The sequence below is a fragment of the Hydra viridissima genome, unplaced genomic scaffold (genome assembly GCF_058129835.1).
Source record: "Hydra viridissima isolate aposymbiotic clone 2 unplaced genomic scaffold, HvirCarnegie_v1 scaffold_3, whole genome shotgun sequence".
Classification (NCBI taxonomy): domain Eukaryota; kingdom Metazoa; phylum Cnidaria; class Hydrozoa; order Anthoathecata; family Hydridae; genus Hydra; species Hydra viridissima.
In genome coordinates this window covers 3,556,211-3,576,236 of record NW_028324302.1, presented here as the reverse complement: position 1 = coordinate 3,576,236, position 20,026 = coordinate 3,556,211, and the positions used below count along the sequence as shown (strand labels likewise).

The 20,026-nt window shown below is 31.3% G+C and overlaps 2 protein-coding genes across 2 annotated transcripts; one reads left to right on the top strand and one right to left on the bottom strand.

The window, feature by feature from the left end:
- Positions 1-558: 558 nt before the first annotated feature.
- On the bottom strand, positions 559-2,130 carry LOC145202406 (potassium channel subfamily K member 10-like). The gene is made up of 2 exons (XM_090083477.1): positions 1,285-2,130; positions 559-1,055 (listed from the first exon to the last, which is right to left on the bottom strand). Exons 1-2 carry the CDS (start codon positions 2,036-2,038, stop codon positions 820-822), a joined length of 990 nt encoding a protein of 329 aa, XP_089939603.1. The 5' UTR covers positions 2,039-2,130; the 3' UTR covers positions 559-819.
- Positions 2,131-6,394: 4,264 nt separating this feature from the next.
- On the top strand, positions 6,395-8,737 carry LOC149890628 (uncharacterized). Its single transcript, XM_090083295.1, has 2 exons — positions 6,395-7,223; positions 7,327-8,737. The coding sequence occupies exons 1-2, from the start codon at positions 6,641-6,643 to the stop codon at positions 8,712-8,714; spliced, it is 1,971 nt and encodes a 656-aa protein (XP_089939421.1). The 5' UTR covers positions 6,395-6,640; the 3' UTR covers positions 8,715-8,737.
- The last annotated feature ends 11,289 nt before the right edge of the window (positions 8,738-20,026 follow it).

Below are 20,026 nucleotides of genomic sequence, written 5' to 3'. Positions count from 1 at the left end.
TTAGTAAACAGCTTAAAAAAAAAGAGATCTATTAGATGAATGATCTATTAGATCTATGAGAAATCTTATTGAAATGGTTGAAATAAGAGAAGCGATTGAGTGAAAGGAAATTTCAAGTGCAGTTATTTTCATCAATTACATCAGCGAAGTTCAATTTATTCAGCTTTATCAAAGGGATTTATAGATAGGTCCTAGTTCAAAGCAATAACCTCATGTGATCAGAAGAAATTTACGTTAAAATTATTTTTGTAACTTGGACATGCCGATCCTATAATTAATTATAATTATTTACGTTGAAATTTTTTTTGGAAATTTTCTCGTAATTGCGAAAATTGACGAAATGTTTCTAGTTTTGCCAGCCAAATATGTTCAACTGCGTACTGATCACCATTTTATAAATAACCAAACATTTGCATTTTATGCATCCCTTGTTTGATGCCAATAAGGAAATCTTTGGCATTTATGTGTCCTAGTAATATGTACCATAATTCAACCCCGTCTCGACTGATGTGTTATGGGAAGACGAGAAATTTCAATTCGATATAAAAAAAATTTATCTTTTAACTGTGTTATATTTAAGTTCCTACTTATAGAATGAACTTATATTTTCGTTTTTGCGTTTTTTTTTTTTAACAAGCATATACCTTTTCTCTAAATCTAAATAAAAATTTCTATTGTCATCACATCCTCATACATTATCATTACAGAGGAGTTAAGAAGGTATGTAACGAATTTAAAGTTATTTTAGCTTTTGTGATTATCAATTAGCACAACACCGAATGACATGCTGCTAAGTGAATTTTCGTGGTAAACCATCCTTCAAGCTTGTTTATTATCTTTTGTTGCTTGAAGACTCGGACAACAACCTTCTGTTAATGGACATTCCACAGGATATTTGCGGCAAACAAGGATTTTTTTATCTTCAGCCATTCTTGAGAGAAAATTGAACATACTCCCAAACATTGATAACAAAATAAAGAATAATGATATTTGGAACAGCCAAATTACAGCTTTATCAGCACTTTCAAAGTAGTCAGCATTATAGGAGAAATCTCCTAAATTTTATTAAATATATATATATATACATATATCTAAAATAATATATATAAAATCTTGTTAAAAAACGGTTGTATTTGTGCGTGTGGGGGTGTGTGCGCTTGTGTGCGCTCGTGTGTAAATACAATCTGAAGGGAAGGGTGTGATAACATTAGTAATGGTATATAATTGGCTATTGACTATTTTTCGGTACCATAATGTTAATAAGTATACTTCATGCTTACTTACCGTAACCAACTGTTGTAATTGTAATTATGACGAAGTAAAACGAGTTGACAACTGTCATAGATTTGTCTTGAACACATACAAGACCTACCATAAAGGTAACAGCCAGAAGGAGGAAAAAGATATTTAGAATGAAAACTTTCATATACACATAAGTGCGCTTTTCTTGTTTGAATACTTTTTTGTCTATAAAATCTACGGCTAGGAAATGCAAAGCGAGCATATTGTCTGCCAAATTCGTGAGCAAACACAGAGCCAAAGGAATTCCTATAATGATGTAGAGTATCGTCAGCATTTTACCGGTAGTTGTTTTCGGGACAACATTACCGAATCCGATAGTAAATATTGAAACCAAACAAAACGTATTCCACTTTGAGATCAAATTGTAATTTAACATATTGCATTCAGGTTTGATCGTTTTCGTGTCCGTTGATTTTGTTGTGTTTAATCTATGAAGTTCATCAGACTGGCGACAAAAATGATTGAAATAAGGGAGGCGGTTGAGTGAAAGAAAATTTCCAGTGCAATTATTTTCATCAACAATCTCTTTGATCTCTGCGCAAAGTTTAATTATGCTTTCTGTATCATTTTTGTCAAGGATTTTATCCTGCGACTGTGTATTTTGATAATCACCGTTACATTCTTCAACGTACACAAAAATAAATGCTCCTAAAAAACTGTACACCGCTATTACAAATAGCCACAATGCAACTTTTTTCCACGTAAATTTCAATTCCGGAAATAATTTTTCAGCCATTTTTCGAACATCAGAAATTATCAAACCTGTAAAAGTAAGATTCTGAATATTATTTTTAAACTTCTATCTATTCATCTATATATAACCCTTCATAATTGATATCCGAATTGATATTTCAGAGTAAAAGTAAAAAGTTTAATGCGCCGATCAATTATTAAACGCATGCTCAATGGAAACAATCAAATTATCATTCAAACAGAAAATGTGAAAAACTGAATTGAACATTTTATTACATGGCAAGATTTATTTTTTGTGAAGTAAAAAGAAATTATTACTGCAAAAAATAACTGATTTTTTTTTTTTTTTTTTTTGAGTTCAATTAAAATTCTGAACTTAATAAAAAAAAATCAGTAATGAAGTCACGTAAATGTAAAATGTTTAAAGAAATATTCAACCAAAGTAGTGCATCACAGCAGAATATTTATTTGACTGAGATCAAGAAGAAAATCTTTCTTTGTTGACCTTGATCAACCTGAAGAATTTTTTTTTTGCGTTGGAATTGAACAGGCGTTGACTAGGTGAGCGTGACGAAAGCGCAAGTAACGTATAAGCACCGACATGGTGACGAGAGGTGACAAAAGAGCTCCGAGAGTTGACATAGCTAATCCCACTATTTATTAGTTACGATTAGTTCGACTAGTGTTGCATTTAACTGAGATCTATCACAAGTTTTTGCCTGAACGCAAATTCTGCTGCATGGAATCGTTCTTGAAAATCACTTCTCTATAGAAAAGCTGTTAGAAAGCTCATGGATCAATTGCCGGTCACCCCATTAACGTGTTAAATGCCAGAATGGCTGAGTTTTGAATAAACTTGTTTATCATTTTTATTCAAAATGGCCCATGAACCTTCAACTTTAAAGCAAATAGTAAGCTAATAGTAACAGGAATAATAGCAGTTTAAATTTAACAACATTATTTGATAACTATTTAATTTTAATTTTGTTTTGTTTAACAAGTTAAATTATTGTCAACAGTACATCCTAAAATGTCTTCAAAGGAAAGTTATTCGGACACAAAGCAATCTAAAAATCAAAATTCTGTTTGGATTCATTTTTTAAGAGGATCAAAAAAACTAACAGCAAAATGTAGAATATGTTATGAAATAGTAAAAACCGCTGGTTCAACGACAACACCGCAGCACACGCATTTATGAACAATACACAATATTAAAGTATTAAAACGGGATGTCGCGCAAGTTGAAGGTCCAAAACGCAGCGCATCAAAAATGATAATTACAAACTATTTATTGAACAAAAAAGATGAATCACTTTCTGCCATCGTATCACGAATGTGTGCCTTAGATAATATACCATTCAATTTTTTCTTTACGTTTATCAATTTGAGAAATTTGTTTTTGGCTGGAGGCGTTCGAGATTATATATTACCAAAATCACTTAACTCGATTCGCAAAATGGTTTTAAAATACGCGCAAAAAATGCGAACTAAAATGATGCAGGATTTTATAAATTTAAAAGAAGATGGAACAAAATTTTGTTTAAGTCTAGATGAATGGACATCTTCTAGAAACCGATGTTTATTTAAATGTGAATGTTAATGGCAAGAAACAGTTTTGGAATTTAGGTTTAGTACCTGTTAAGGGACCTTTTCCTGCAGAGAAATGCATTACGGCTCTAAAAACCACATTGCAAGACAACAATCTAAATATCGATAAATATATTACGTCTACCACAACTGATGGGGCAGCTGTAATGCAAAATGTTGGACGGCTTTTGCCATGTAATCAGCAGTTATGCTTCGCACTTGCGATATATTTAGCTGTAATTGAAGATCTGTATAATAATTCGAATACAACTGAATTGGTGGCTCACACATATGCAGAAAATGTTAGTGTAGAAGATCAAGTAAGTAACTTCGATGAATCGGATGAGGAATACATTGAAGATGAAAATGTAGGCTTAATTGAACAAACTTATAATGAAGCTGAGCTTGTTGAAACTGAAGAATTTGGATTTAGTTTAGTCATCAAAAAAGTTCGTTCGATTGTAAAGAAATTTCGTTTTTCGAGAACATCAAATGATATTCTTCAAGTATACGTGAAACAAGAATTTGGAAAACAGTTGAAACTTATTATGGACACTAGAACTAGATGGAATAGCTTAGTCGAAATGCTTGAAAGGTTTAACAAGCTAAAAAGCGGTGTTAGAAAAGCATTGGTTGACATTGCATCTGATATCGTTATTCTAGATGCTGAAATTTTGTCGATTAAAAACAATATATCTGCACTTCTCCCAGTGAAGCTTACTGTTGAAGTCCTTTGTCGAGAAGATGCAAATCTGCTTTCTGCTGATGCAGCATTTTCTTTTATGCTTGAGAATTTCGGATCTGATGAACTTTCATTAAAATTAAAGAAGACGTTAGAAGACGGAATAAGCGAAAGACGAACTAATGTGTCTGGAACTCTTCAGTATTTACACAATGGTGGAAAAAGTGAGATTCACGCATCTTTCACTAGACCATTGAAAAAAACAATAACCAAAGTTTTTGAAAACTTTGTACAAAGATTGATATTTAGCACTAACATGGAAACTTCCTCAGACGAGCAGTCAGAAGCTGACGATGTGATAGAAGTGATGTTGGAAAAACAAACTAAGCCATTAACATTAATGCAAAAGTTGGAGAACAAAATTCATTTGAATTTATCATTCAACGTCCAACTCAACTCAACAAATAATAAATAAGAGCTTAATTTCAAAAATTAAATCTGAAATGAAATTCTTTGAAGAGAACGGCGTTTGTGGCAAAATATTCGAGTCCGTCTCCTCACATTTGATTTTGATTCCGCCATCGAGCGTGGGGTCTGAGCGAGCCTTCTCAATTGCTGGTAACATTTGTACAAAAGTTCGAACGAGACTCGGAGACGCAGCTTTAAGTGATCTCTGCTTCCTCAAGGCATGTTTAGGCAAATAAAACAATAGTTTTATATTTTTTATTATTAAATGATATACCATATTAGAATGTTTCAGTACTAATTAAATTTGGCATAATTTTATGTTTCATTTTTATTGTTAAAGAAAGTATTTTTTATGCAATAAATAACAATGAATTATCTCAAATAAGTTGTTCTTATTATTTTATAGACAGAAAAATTTTAAATATTTTCGGAATTCGACCGAATTCCGAAAATATTTAATTTCTAATTCCGAATTCCGATTTTCTTATTATCGTCAAAATTTGCATTCTCTACTAAAATCGTAGACATTTTTTCTTAGATAGCTATTTAAGATTGTGTTTGTTTGTGTCTTTTAAGGGAAAAAATTAAAGGCAATTGCTCTCCAGAAACTGAGCACTAATATTTAAATGTTAAATTCTATATATTTGTATTGCTAAAATAATGAAAATCAGTACGAACGCTTTTTTTTCAGGTTGTTGGTTCAGCATGCCTAGAAATAATAAACACATAGGAGAAAATATGCTAAACGTTTGTCATGAAAATCATAAACAGCTTTACACTGTTATGCATTTACACAGAAAAACTGCTGCGTAATACAATATACCCAGATTAACTTTAAAGAATAAACTCAAAGGTGCACATTCTCGTAAATATGGTGGTCAGCCAATATTTACAGCCACAAAAGAAAATTCATTTAAATCAAATGGTTTGAAATCTTCTGAGCTTGGCTTTCCTGTGGATGTTTTTTACTTGAGGTACATTGTAAATAGGTATTCTGACAAAAGGGACCTCGTGATATCAAAGCTCAAAAAATATTTTCCAGATAATGACTAAGTTAAATCTTTCCTGAAAAAACACAAAAAAGCGCTAAGAAAAATAAAAAGATCTAACAATATGATTTGCAAGCAAGATTAAGCTTTAAAGAGAAGAAATTGGACTAATTGTGATTTAGGAGTACTTGACGACGAATTCAAGTTTAGAATATTAAATTAAATAAAACTGAATTTCTATAATTGAACAGAGAAAACAAATAACGATATTTAAAAATCCTCATAAAAATTGCAAGACCCATTTCCGAGCAATGATTTTAGTGATGATAAAGTTTTTACGGTTGTAATCCTTGAAGCAGTTGATAATATAAAATTTTTGCTTCTGTTTTATAAAACTTTTAGTTTACACTGTTGTAAAAAATGACCAAAAACTACTTTGAGCTGACCCGAGAAAACCGCTTTGACAGGGTGAAACTACAAAGTTTCCTGACTCCAAAAATGTAAAATTTGAAATCTAACTATTTCGTCCAAGAAAATAATTTTGATTTTTAGTTTTTAGTACTTTGCACAATAGGGCGAAATGACAGCTTTTCAAATTTTGCATTTTTACAGCATTCAAAAACTCTCCAAAATTAGCATTTATTACTCTAAAACATAACAGTCTAAATAGCAAGTATAATTTGTATTTATTTTAACTCAGAAGATAAAATTTTACCTACAATTTCATGGTTGAACTATATTATAAACATTTTGTTGCATCAAAATTGTAAATAAGCTAAAAATTCCGGGAATAGGCAGTGAACATGTTTGTTTTAAGTTTTGCATCAAAATTGTAAACAAGCTAAAAATTCCGGGAATTGGCAGTGAACATGTTTATTTAAAGTGTTTCACTTATCAGTTGTGTGAGAAAAATTTCAAAATGCCAAATTTTTCAAAAAATCATGAAGATTGTCGGAAATCTGTCTGTGTCTTGTGTCTGAAGAAGTGCTCTCGAGAGTTGACACAGTTCCTTGTTGAAAAGATCCTCAAGCATTACCATACAAGTCTTGATTTGACTGATACCAGAGTGCCAAGAGGCATTTGTGACTCATGTCGAACAATTCTTCGGAGAAAAGATGAAGGAAAAGATGTTAACCTGCCACCTTTGTTTCCTTTCTCATCTATAAAAGTTAGACCACCAACAAGAGATCAAGGTTGCAACTGTCTTATTTGTCAAGTTGGACATTTGAAGTTGAATGAGAAGAGCCCAGTGGACTATTCTAAACCTGTGGAAGATTGTACCCCTCAAAGATGTGGTGATTGTTTGAGTCTAGTTGGAAGAGGTCTGCCACATCAGTGCGCTCCATTCACTTTTAGAAAGAATCTTAAGCAGCTAGCTACAGCTGATCCACTCGCTGCAGAGCAAATAGCTACTCAAGTCATCTCTACTAAACCTTCCACACCTGGTGGTACTGCCAAAATATCGCATCCTAAAGGCGGCCCACCACTTAGAGTTAAAACAGGTGATACTTTTATATATACATATAAAGATGGCAGGTTCAGAGGGAATACCTTTAATTTTAAAACTTAAAATTACAAAAAGTGTTAATATAATTTCATTTTTAGGAAGCTCAAGTGCAAGAGCTCTTTTTCCTGAACCCAGCATCAAAACTGAAGATCTTGTACAAGTTCAGCTAAACACAGGACTGTCCAACCTTGGCATGAAGAAATTGGCATCAACCATCAACAGAGTCAGTGACACCAAGATTGTGGAGACTAGTTTTCTAGCTAAGTTTGAAGCCATTGGCAAACAGTTGTCTGAGTTTTTTACTCAAACCAGCATCCAAGTTTTATCAGAGAGTAACTCCACTGACTTTGTGGTTGTGCATTGCAAGGATCTTGCCGAGCTTTTGAATGAAGTCCTGCTTTCTCGAAGAGTTTTCCAGAATCATATTGTCAAGTTGGGAATTGATGGAGGTGGAGGATTTCTGAAAGTTTCTCTTGGCATCATGGAGTTGGATTCTCACTGTGATTCAAGGTCACCACCACGGAAAAAACTTTTAACTCAGAGGACTGCCAAAGACAGTAGTGTAAAGCGTCAAATGCTTGTGGCTTTATCAGAAGGACTACCAGAAAACTTTGAAAATGTGAGGCAGATCTTGTCTTTAATCAAGTTAGACAAAGTCAACTTTGTTGTCTCATGCGACATGAAACTTGCCAACATCCCTTGTGGCCTTCAGAGCCATGCAAGTACTCACCCTTGCTCTTGGTGCAACACAGAATCAAAGCATCTTTCTCAATCAGGATCTTTGAGGACACTAGGCTCACTTGTTGCCTGTTATCAAGAGTTTGCTAAGTCTGGTGGTGATATCAAAAAGGCAAGATCTTTTGGCAATGTAGTGCATGAGCCTTTGCTATCTGGTTCTGAAAACAAACTCATCTTGGAGCTCATACCACCAATAGAACTCCATCTTCTCCTTGGTGTGGTCAATCACATGTACAAAGCCATGACAGAAGTTTGGCCCAATGTTGTCAAGTGGCCCTCAGCTCTCCACATTCAACAAGAACCATACCATGGTGGGCAGTTTGCAGGGAATGCCTGTCACAAGCTTCTCAGCAATCTTGACCTCCTTCAAAGAATTGCAGAGACTGAGTCTGCTTTTCAAGTCTTTGGAATCATTGATGCCCTTCGAAAGTTTAAGTCTGTGGTGACAGCATGTTTTGGTATGGTTCTGGAGGATGACTTTTCTGAAAAAATTGATCGCTTCAGAGACTCATATTTGGCAATCATGAACATCAGTGTGACTCCAAAAGTTCATGCTGTTTTCTTCCATGTGAAGCAATTCATTGAGATCAAAAGGGCTCCCTTGGGGATCTTTAGTGAGCAGGCAACAGAATCAATGCATCATAATTTCAGCTCACATTGGCAGAGATACAAAAGAGACCGCAATCATCCTGAGTATGCAAAGAGGCTTCTTTCATGTGTTGTGGACTACAACAGCAAGCATTTGTGAAGAATCAAGTATTGAGAAGAATTTATTTTATGTACCATTTGTTCTTTATGTGTTTAGAATCAAGAGGTTGTTTTTGTGTTTTGGCTTAGAATAACTAAAAGAATTATTTAAGAAAGTGTTTATTATTTCCATCTTGTTAATGAAAAACTATATCAGTTGTGTCAGAATAAACTATTATTCAAGTGAATTTTAGACAGTTATGTTTTGGAGTAATAAATGCTTATTTTGAAGAGTTTTTGAATGCTGTAAAAATGCAAAATTTGAAAAGCTGTCATTTCGCCCTATTGTGCAAAGTACTAAAAACTAAAAATCGAAGTTATTTTCTCGGACGAAATAGTTAGATTTCAAATTTTACATTTTTGGAGTCAGGAAACATTGTAGTTTCACCCTGTCAAAGCAGTTTTCTCGGGTCAGCTCAAAGTAGTTTTTGGTCATTTTTTACAACATTGTGACACACTGCGTTTAACTTTGGAATTTTCCACCAGAGGTTTCCAAAATTCACATGGAACCTTTCCACTTAATAAATTCATCTTTCAGTGTAGTATCAGGGCTATAAGCGCATGCGCATAGAAGTTATAGCGATTTTTGTGTTTTTTACTAATTTTGTAACTTTTGTGACTATATTGCTTTTTCAATTTTAAAAAGCAATAGCATTAGCTACAAGTAAACTCGAATAGATTTAAGTGTTATATGGTTAACTCTAACCAGTCACTTTTTGTGTTTTTCAATATTTCGCGTTTTTGGGGATTTATAAGCCATTTTGTGAGCAAAAAGCTATTGGGGTTGGTTGCCACAAGGATCGCGGGGCAAGTTGGCAACATGTGCCAACTTACAACTTTTTGCATTGGCCGTAAATTCACTTAAATTATATAACACTACAGATCTACAGACATGAGAAATTATAAGAAAAAAGTAGACAGGCCTGTAAATTCTAAAAATGTTTCAAAAAAAGCTGTTGGTGCTATTTTTATAGTAGGAAAGTCTATTCAATCGACTTAAGGGCAATAAAAGTTAATGTCAAAAAATACTTTTGGATAAAAATTGTCAAGAGTTTTCATAAAAAAGATGCGCTTGAAATATATGCTTAATGTTGCTAAATTTGTCTCTTTTTATATGGTGTGCCAACTTACCCTGAGAGTATAGGTAACTTAACCTGGGCCGGGGTAAGTTGGCACATATTTTTCTCTTTTTCGAACATGCTTGCCAAATTCATATTCATTTGAAGTGGAATTTGATATCCTCAAAAAATTTCACCCAGAAATACACAGAGCTCAAAAACTAAAAATGTAGCCAACTAGCCCCGGTCTCCCCTAAGTATACTTTTAAAAAGTAACCATTATCGCGATCTGAGAACACTATGACTCGCACTCTTCCATACTTAAAAAAAAAAAAATCATGAACGGTTAAAAATACAATCAAAATGAAAAAAAAATGTTCACACGCGCAGACACTAATAATAAATAACACTCACGTACGCACACGCGCAGACACTAATAATAAATAACACTCATGTACGTACACAAAAGGATTTCACAAAAAGTACCTGTGTGATGTAAGTACAACAGACTTCCCAGATTTCAAAAATGAATTTATTACGTTCCAAAGAAATCTACGAGCCCCCGGATCCATTCCTATTGTTAGGAGAGACTGCCGCACAGTAAGTAAAAATCAAAAAAAAACTGGCAAAAAAAAAACAATTGCCAAGAACTAATAAATTGAGTTTTCAACTTTTCAGAATTCCAACTTTTGTGATATGCATGAATCATATCAATAACACGTTTCTTTGAAAAAGTCGGAATGGAAGCATCAGAATACAGCATTTGGAGCTTTTCACAAACAAAATGTGATATGGAAGAAAATGTGGGTCCCTTATTTCCAGTTGTTTCAGATCAAAGACTCCACCTTTTTAAACAATTATTGGTTAATTAATTAATAATGATAATCTGGAAAACAATATGCTAAAATAATAGTTAATACCGTATATGGTTGCGTATAAGCCGAGAAATATTCAAGTCAAAATTGCAACTTCAACTTGTGTACGGATCATAAAAAATAAAAGTTAATTCCCGGTTAATCGAATCTACTAAGGGAATAAGAATTCACTTCGAATAACAGAAATTTCGAGTAACTGAGTTTGTTAAGAAAAATTCACGGGGAAGGAAAGTTGCTTCGAATAATTGGGAAATTCAAATAAGTGCCAGTTCGAATAACCGGGAGTTTACTATAGAAATTAATTTTTAAACTTTAATTTTGTGTTAACTTACCGCATATACTCGCGTATAAGTCAAAAAGTTACTGTCTCAAGAGATTAAAAATATTAGAACAAGAGAAATCGAAAAAAGAATAGAAACAGCTGCACTTATTCCAATTGCTTTTGGTTTTAAAATCACGTTAAAAAAGTTAACTTTAAAAAAATTAAAAGTATAATAAAAAAAAAAAAAAAACAGTGTATTTGACGATTTTTAGGTCAATTATAGGCTCTTTGCCAGAAAAGAACATATTGTCCGTGGGGCATCAAATTTTGCACAGTAATTTACTGTATATAAGTGCAATTTTTGCACACCACAAAGTGCTGTGACGCTTAAAAAATATTTCAAAAACAATATGTAAAAATATATAATTTACATATTAAAATATATATATTAAAATACAGAGGTACGAACCACTACAAACATAAAAAATATTTATTTTGTCAGTTCGAATGCAAATAAACCGTAACAAATGTTAAAAATGATATCCTGGGATATTGTGTCGTTCATTGATACAACCGCCCCGGTAGGTTCATTTTCGTTTGATATTATTTTTTCATTTTTTATTTAATCGTGGTAAAGATAATCTAAATTCACACTAAATTACCTAAAAATAACAATATTTTGAAATAATCAAAACAGAATGTACTCACCCGACACAGAAATTATATTGTCCTCCTTGTGTAAAAATGTTAGTTTTACACAAATAAACACCATGCACCACGCGAACGACTCGTGCGCCCGGTGACAAACTAAAGCAACAGTGGACATCGATTGTAGGTAAAAATCATCGAATATGACGGCGTCCTATCTATAGTATGTACAGAGATATGCATACTGATACAACCAACCCCCTGTTACTTTCGATCCCGGTCTACCCTACCTTTTTGCTTTTTAAAGTTAAAGTTAATTTTCAAAATGTTTGCACTAAATTTAAACATGATTGTTGTTACTTTCAGACAAAGAAAATCTTTTTAAGTAACAATTGGATGAAAAAAAGATTGAAGGGCGAAAAAAATGATTGAAGCTAATTTTGAAACCAAAGTTTTTAAAGTTGCATAATATTCCTTTCAAAGGAAGCAATCGGAACAGCCTGTTATACTGGCTGCTGGTTTGAACAATGCTACCTTGATTGACAACCATTTGAGCGATGATAATGATTACAATGATAAACAAACTCTTTTTGGCCTAAAAAGGAAAAGAGAAAAGGGAGGGGGGGGCGGGGCGGGGCGGGGCGGGAGAAGCACTCTTTTCGGCTTAAAAAGGAAAAGAGAAAAAGCTCAATAATTTTTAACTTGCATTTGAATGACGAAAATAAAATAACGTATCATCAAAAGTAAGAAAAAAAACTTTTCGCAAAGGCAGCAATAATTTATCTGTCAGAAAAAATTCCCACAAGGCGAAGGCGAGTCACTTAGGGCCTGTTTATATGGACAAGGGCTAGCCCGTTTGCCGAGCTAGCCCGGAAAACGAGCCAGTTTTAGAATTGCGTTTATATGGATTTTTGCCAAAAAAATAAAAAATAATATCGAGGTCAGCCTGGTTTTTTCTAGCAGGGCTGGCCTCTTTATCAGTAAAATGATAACTTTAAAGATGGCGGCTAGCGAAAAAAAAAACATTTCATTTTAACAATATGTTTAACTGGTATTATAATACATATAATGCTTCTTAAAAGCCTAATTGTGTTATATAAGCTTTAAAAATTTAAATTTGATAATTTTTTAAATATTATTCTTTTACGAAAACGATCACAATCACTTCAAAAGATGAAACAAGAAAGAGAGAGGTGCCTTAAAAGAAAAAATCGTAGTTGCTGGTTTAAAACTGGCAGAACTGATTTATGGTGGCATAATATAATAACTGGTGTAGCTCCCATTGATGTATGGAAAACAAATTTAGCCTTTCACGGTTTCTTTTCATGAATTTGGTTTCAGAGTTAAGTCCTTATTTATCTCCTGACCCTTTTTCGTCTAACTCTAGAACTCTATCAGCAGATAAAAAAGTAGCTATTACTTTATATTACTTAAAAGATACTGGATCTTTGGTAAATTATAAAAGCAAAACAACAAAAATTTTAAGTACACGGAAGTTGTCAGTTTTAATATTAAATTTATTATTTTACGCGGAAGCTTTCAAATTTAAAAAATGTAAGAGCTTATACGCATGCGTACAAATTTATATAAGAAATTAACCAGCCCGTTTGCCGAGATCTCGGCAAAAAACAATGATATTTTGCTATTCGGGCTAGCTCGTTTATTCATATAAACGCAGAATAAAATTAAGGGCCTGTTTATATGGAAAGTGGGCTGGCTCAGCAAACGAGCCAGCCCGTTTGCCGAGATATCGACGTCATCAATATTTTTACTTAATTTTATTTTGCGTTTATATGAATAAACGAGCTGGCCCGCATAGCGATCCGGGCTAGTTCGTTTATTCATATAAACGCAAAATAAAATTAAGTTGAAATAAGGACGACGTCGAGATCTCGGCAAACGGGCTGGCTCGTTTGCCGAGCCAGCCCGCTTTCCATATAAACAGGCCCTTAAAGACTTTTGAACAACTTTTGAGCAACTTTAGAAGCAAAATGGAATCGCACTATTGCCGCTAAACTACTTCGAAGCTTCATTTGATAGCAAAATGGACATCAAAAAAAAAAAAAAGCCTTTACAAGTTCAGCGGAAAAGACTGTTGTGCATCGTGGATTAATAAACCTCTGTCAATAACAAAATTCAGCAACACTTGAGTAATTGAAAAAATATCACTATTTAACCCGAAAAGAGATGAGTACACAAAATGCCTATCCTATAAACTCAATATTATACCTAATACAAAGCATAACCAGCACACAGAAATAAATGAGGAAGCATCCAAAATGAAAACGGTAAAAAGTCAAAAGAACTCTTATTTACGATGGACACGCTGTGTTACTATAAAATGTAAATCTGTTTTTATCTTTGTATCATAGAATCAAGCCATCCACACATAGTTTCTGTTAATTCAATTTGAGAAATAAAGATAGATTTTGCTCTCTATGAAGAGAGACTGATAGTGAGCTATAGTCTGAAAACCATGCAAACATAGTTGTCAAATTTATTGCAGAAAAACTTCTGCTGAGCATTCACAGAGAACTATCTTACTTTTACCATTAAACAAAAGCTATTACCATTAAATAAAAATGCAAGTATGCCATCATAGACAACCAACTAGTCCTATAATGGCACACTTTAAATAAATTAATCAAGTCTGAATAATTTTTGTTTAGTGGAAGCACAACTTATCATAAAAACAAAATGTAAAAATAAATATTTGGTCTGTGGACGTAGCTCATTTAAACATATTTCTCTATCCATGTCTGCACATATACAATGACACCAAGATTTGGTCTATGGACAAATTAGCTCATTTAAACATATTTCTCTATCCATGTCTGCACATATACAATGACACCAAGATTTGGTCTATGGACAAATTAGCTCATTTAAACATATTTCTCTATCCATGTCTGCACATATACAATGACACCAAGATTTGGTCTATGGACAAATTAGCTCATTTAAACATATTTCTCTATCCATGTCTGCACATATACAATGACACCAAGATTTGCATTTTTATCAGTAAATCCCATGGCTCATCAGAGCAAGAAAGCAAATAAAGCTCATCATAATAAAAACATGTTGTATCGGATTCAAAACCAACTTTGTTGTTTCTAGCTTTATTCTCCTTTCTGCAGTAATTTTTTGTTCAAACACCACCTTTCCTTTTTGTTTTTCCGAAAAATTTATCCTTTTTCTTATTTTCTTTTTTCTTTTACTTCGTCTTTTGTTTCTTAAATATCTGGTGTGTTATTAATTATGTGTAATAAATTATGTTTAAATATTTTTGCGCCTTTTACAATTTAGTTTTAGGAGTTGCTAAAGACACTGGTTACGAAGTTTTCTTAAATGATTCTGCACAAACTTTAAGCCTAAACAGAATTCAAGCTAGGAACATCATGATAATAAAGAATTCGATTGATAAAATAACATCCTTAGCATCTTTAAGAGCAATATTTTGTTCCAAATAATCAATAATTAGTAGCGAGATGAGCGTAATAGTAATAAAACGTCAAAAAATTACCTAGGTTTTTTATGAACGAAATTCACAAGCTTCGAAGTAGAACATTGTCAAATATTTCGTAGATCTAAGATTCAAATGAAGATTAGTTTATAATATTCTAAAACGAATTTAAAATAATATATCCATTGAGGGATTAACAGGTTTGGGTAGAAAATCCTCAGCTACGAAACCTAGAGTTCGTTTGCTAAAACGACTGAATTACATAGATATTTCCATTTTTACAGATCCAATTCGTTTTATTCCTATCAATGTCTGCAAAGCTTCAAAAAACGGTCCAGAAAAATTAAGAGCAGAGATAATATTTATCTGAAAAATTTTAGGAGGTTAAAAAAAAGTTACCGTCGATATTCTTATACCTAAAGAAAGTTATAGCTAAAAATGAACTTTTGAGTAAAAAGTACCGAAAAAAGTTTTATTATCATACAAATAATCGCATAAAATTTTTAATTTTATTATGAAAACATGTATTTATTAGATCATTCAAATCACCGTGGTAATAATTTTTGTTAATATGTATTATTAATTTTGTTAATATTAATTCTGATCTGTGTAATACTAATTTTACAATAAATTATTTTCTGTAAATTAATTATATTTAGTAAATTCGTTTCATAATGAAGCGTATTGCAATACCTCCCTTATTTTATTATTAAAATTGATGTTTTTAGTCATAAGGTCCTTTTCTTCGGCCATGGTTACATATGATGGATTCCGCTAGAACTTTGAAATTGTAATTTTTTCAAATACTTTATGGTAGGTTTTGGCTATGGATTATTAAACTACATACCTAGAAGATTCAAAAAGTTGTCTAAACTGAAACCCAAACTTGCACAATGTACCAATATCACAGTGCCAATTTATGCATATTTCGCATTTTATAAAAACGAAAAAGATTATACTATTTATATTAACACTTTAAATTTATTTAGTCGAGATTCATGTAAAACATTTATTAGTTAAAATATGCAAAGAGGATGTACTTTCTTCATCATTAAAGTAATTTTTCACCGAAAAAAAAATCAAATTACATAAATTTTCTTTTTGAAAATTTTTCAGCATCGAAAAATAGCAAATCCTAGCGTTATGTCAATAAACAATACTGTCCAATATAAAGAGAAGCTCAAATAGTCAGTAAAAAGCTACATCCCAGTTAACACAAAACGTTCAAGAAACGTTCGTAAACGTTAGAAACGGTCGGGCGCGTTCTAACAACGTTCTAAGAACGTTTATGACGTTCTTCAAACGTACTTGAACGTTTTGTGTTAGCTGGGATATATGTCAAAATTTACCCATAAGTTATAGATTTTTGTGATCGTTAAGACTTTTTTACTTTTGAACCAGACAAAGTTCATGTTAACTTGTGTTTGCAATCCATCGATAAAACTAGGAGTTTTGCATCTACTTAAAAGACTATTTAAATTTACTCAAAAGTACATACTGGTTGTGTAAAAGTTTATCACTTTAAAATAAAATTAAAAAATGATTACTTAGCCATGCCGAGATACATAAATAAAAAAAATTAAACCATTAACGATATTAACGATATCGTGTTGATATTTACATCAACGTCATCGATCCTCGATTGGATCGTCTTCATAGACAACTTGATTGTTCTTTTTCTAATCTGGGGAATAGTTTCTATTTTTTCTATCCTATATGAACGGTCTGTTAACGTCTGAAACAGTTTTTCCTGTAAGATTTCCTTTAAATAGTGATTGTCTTTGCATAAAAAGATGTTGAAAAAAAATCTGGGCTTCGACCATTCGCTGTCACTCTCATAATTTTCATAGACTTATTTTAAATTTGAACAGTTTGTTATGTAAAAGTGGATTTCAGAAAACTCCTTCGTATTTAGATTATTATAAAAAAGAAAACAGTATTATGATTAAAAAAAAACCGCATTTCATAAAAAAATCAGTTAACTTTTGGTAGATAAAAATATAAAAGCATTAAACTTGTCAGAATACCAGCATGTCTTCAAACAAATTTACTTTTTCCAATTTTTTAGTTTTAAGTTGCAGCCAAGACATATATTTAACCAAGTCCACTGTATATTAGCTCTCCTAGGCATGCTAATTGAATTTATAAACTCTTGATAGAGTTCTATCTTAAAATTCTTGATAAAATAAAAACCAAAGGTTCGTTGATTCAAAAACAAGCTTCAGTATTTCTAATATGCTTAATGAATTAAAATGATCATTTAGCGTTGTAACCGTTTTTTAAAAAACTGTCAGAAAACTGCATCTAACGAAAAAAATAACACAATGTATGTATGTTTGTATGTATGTATGTATGTATGTATGTATGTATGTATGTATGTATGTATGTATGTATGTATGTATGTATGTATGTATGTATGTATGTATGTATGTATGTATGTATGTATGTATGTATGTATGTATGTATGTATGTATGTATGTATGTATGTATGTATGTATGTATGTATGTATGTATGTATGTATGTATGTATGTATGTATGTATGTATGTATGTATGTATGTATGTATGTATGTATGTATGTATGTATGTATGTATGTATGTATGTATGTATGTATGTATGTATGTATGTATGTATGTATGTATGTATGTATGTATGTATGTATGTATGTATGTATGTATGTATGTATGTATGTATTAATTGAGAAATATTTATATACAAATGATAAAATGCGGTTTAATGAAATTTTATAATACAAATTTTACTTTTTTTGTTTTTACTAAAACTTCAACGATTTAAATGTTATAATTAAGTTTGTTAACTTTAAAACCGTAGCAGGGAAAACTAGCCATGACGAAAAACTACTTTTTTTGAGAAATTTTGAGACAGATCGATTTAAATCAGATAAAATTTTCGGAATTTTCGAAATTATCGATAACAAAGTTTGGTTACGAAGGTTCAGATTACTTATCGTACCGTTTCAAAAATTCTGATCTTTCGATATATCAAAAATTAAACGGATTGGTTTCTAAAAAAAGAGTTGAAGAAAGAGTTTTTATTGATCTTTTCCCCCAATTTCTCCATTAAATATTTTTTTCTTAGTTTTGGCATTTTTGGCTCGTAATTAAAAAAATATTTTCTTGCTCGTAGCTCTGATTGTTTCGATTGTTTGAAATTGTGAAATTCGGAATTTTGACTCCTCCCAATTTCGCTTTCCGGATAAAAATTTTCATACGGAACATGCAATCAATAAAAAACGGAATTTTATTTTACTTTTGATAAACTTTTGACACGTTGCGTGTTTTTCATTCATTTATTAAAAGCTGTCAATAACATGACAATCAAAATGTATTGCTGTATAAACTTTCGTGTTATGGTATTATCACAATTATTTATCAGCATAGAATTTATTAAGGCGCTTTTTGTGAATTTTAAAAAACAAAGCGATTGTTATAAAAAAGGATATATCGTTAAATAAAAATTTTTTGAAACTTTTACAAAGTTAGTTTTCAAATAATAAATGAAATGAAGATTTACTGCCTCTTTTGAATCCGCAAAATATTATCACATCTGAAAAATATAATATATAATATATAAATATAAAATATAATATATAATATATAAATATAAAATATAATATATAATATATAAATATAAAATATAATATATAATATATAAATATAAAATATAATATCTTAGATTTTAAGAGAAGAGAATTTTGCATAACATGAAAATCTCAACACAAAAAAAAAAAAACGATCTTTCGTCAAAATATTCCATACCATTGTAAATATTCGATGAAATTTTCTATAACATTGTAAATACTCCATGAAATTAATGTTATAGATTATTTACTGCGTAGAATAATAAAACCTTTTTTTATATTTATTTTATGTATTAGTTATATTTATTTTTGTACGCTTAGTAATAAAACTGCAAAGCCGTTTACAACGAATAAAGAATTATTTAATGAATCATTTTGCAATTTATATTCCAATTTTTGCGACATAATAAGGTCTCTAATATATAAATATGCAATATATTGCATATATATTGCATACATATTATTTAATAATGATATGTATGCAATATATTGCAAACTGCTGCTTTTTGAAAACTTATAAAATCGCTAAAATTTCTTCTTTAATGAGTTTTACCTCTAAAAATCTAACGGTAAGAAAATTAGTGATACAAAGGATATGGCGTTTTCAACATCCGGCCAGATCAAAAGAACATGCGAGTTTAGAATTAAATTTTGTAAAAGTAGCTGATTCACTTTTTGAACCTGATCTTATAATTGTAATATTTCTATTTTACGTTAAGTCGGTCTTTATTAGGTTATTTTAGTTTTTTAAAACCGGGACTTGTAAAATATAGAAAGGATGCATTGTAATAATTTTTCAATAATATAGGAGATCAGTCAATGAAACGACAGGAGAAAACTAAAAATAAAATTTTTATACTTTATTTAAAGTTTTTTTTTTTTTTTTTTCTTTTTTTTCTGCATCGATTAAATAATTTTATTACTAAAAAAGAAATCAACACTATGAAAAATTTTTTTTCCCTTCTAATTGCATACTCTTTGAGCTCCATCTTGATTTGTTAATATCAGAATCGTTTATCGACATTCAGAGAACTTCCATCATCTTCCATGATTTGACTGACTTAAAAAAGATAAGGAGAAACTCAAAATGTATAAATTTAAAGGCGTCAAAAAAAAAAAAGGCTATATGTGAAAAAATGTACTTCACTCTTATTACTTCACTAAATATTTATTCAGAATTAAGAGAAAGTCCATGCTTCATGTTGAGCTCTGTGTAGCTTATTTTAGTATTGATCGAACTAAAGGCATTAATTACAAGTTTCTAAAGTGACGAGAAAAAGATTAAAATAAATTAATCGCAATGTTTTTATTTCCTACAATAAAATCTTAATTTCACACGTTTTCTTATCCGTAATACCTTTTTTTCCAAATTCAAAATTTCTTAAGATCAAACTAATATTATG

Excerpts from the sequence above, each read along its gene's own strand:
- LOC149890628 (XM_090083295.1), top strand. The coding sequence starts at position 6,641 with ATGCCAAATTTTTCAAAAAATCATGAAGATTGTCGGAAATCTGTCTGT. Across the intron at positions 7,224-7,326 it reads ACCACTTAGAGTTAAAACAG|GAAGCTCAAGTGCAAGAGCT; the intron begins GTGATACTTTTA and ends TTTCATTTTTAG.
- LOC145202406 (XM_090083477.1), bottom strand. The coding sequence starts at position 2,038 with ATGGCTGAAAAATTATTTCCGGAATTGAAATTTACGTGGAAAAAAGTT. Across the intron at positions 1,056-1,284 it reads AATTACAACAGTTGGTTACG|GAGATTTCTCCTATAATGCT; the intron begins GTAAGTAAGCAT and ends AATAAAATTTAG.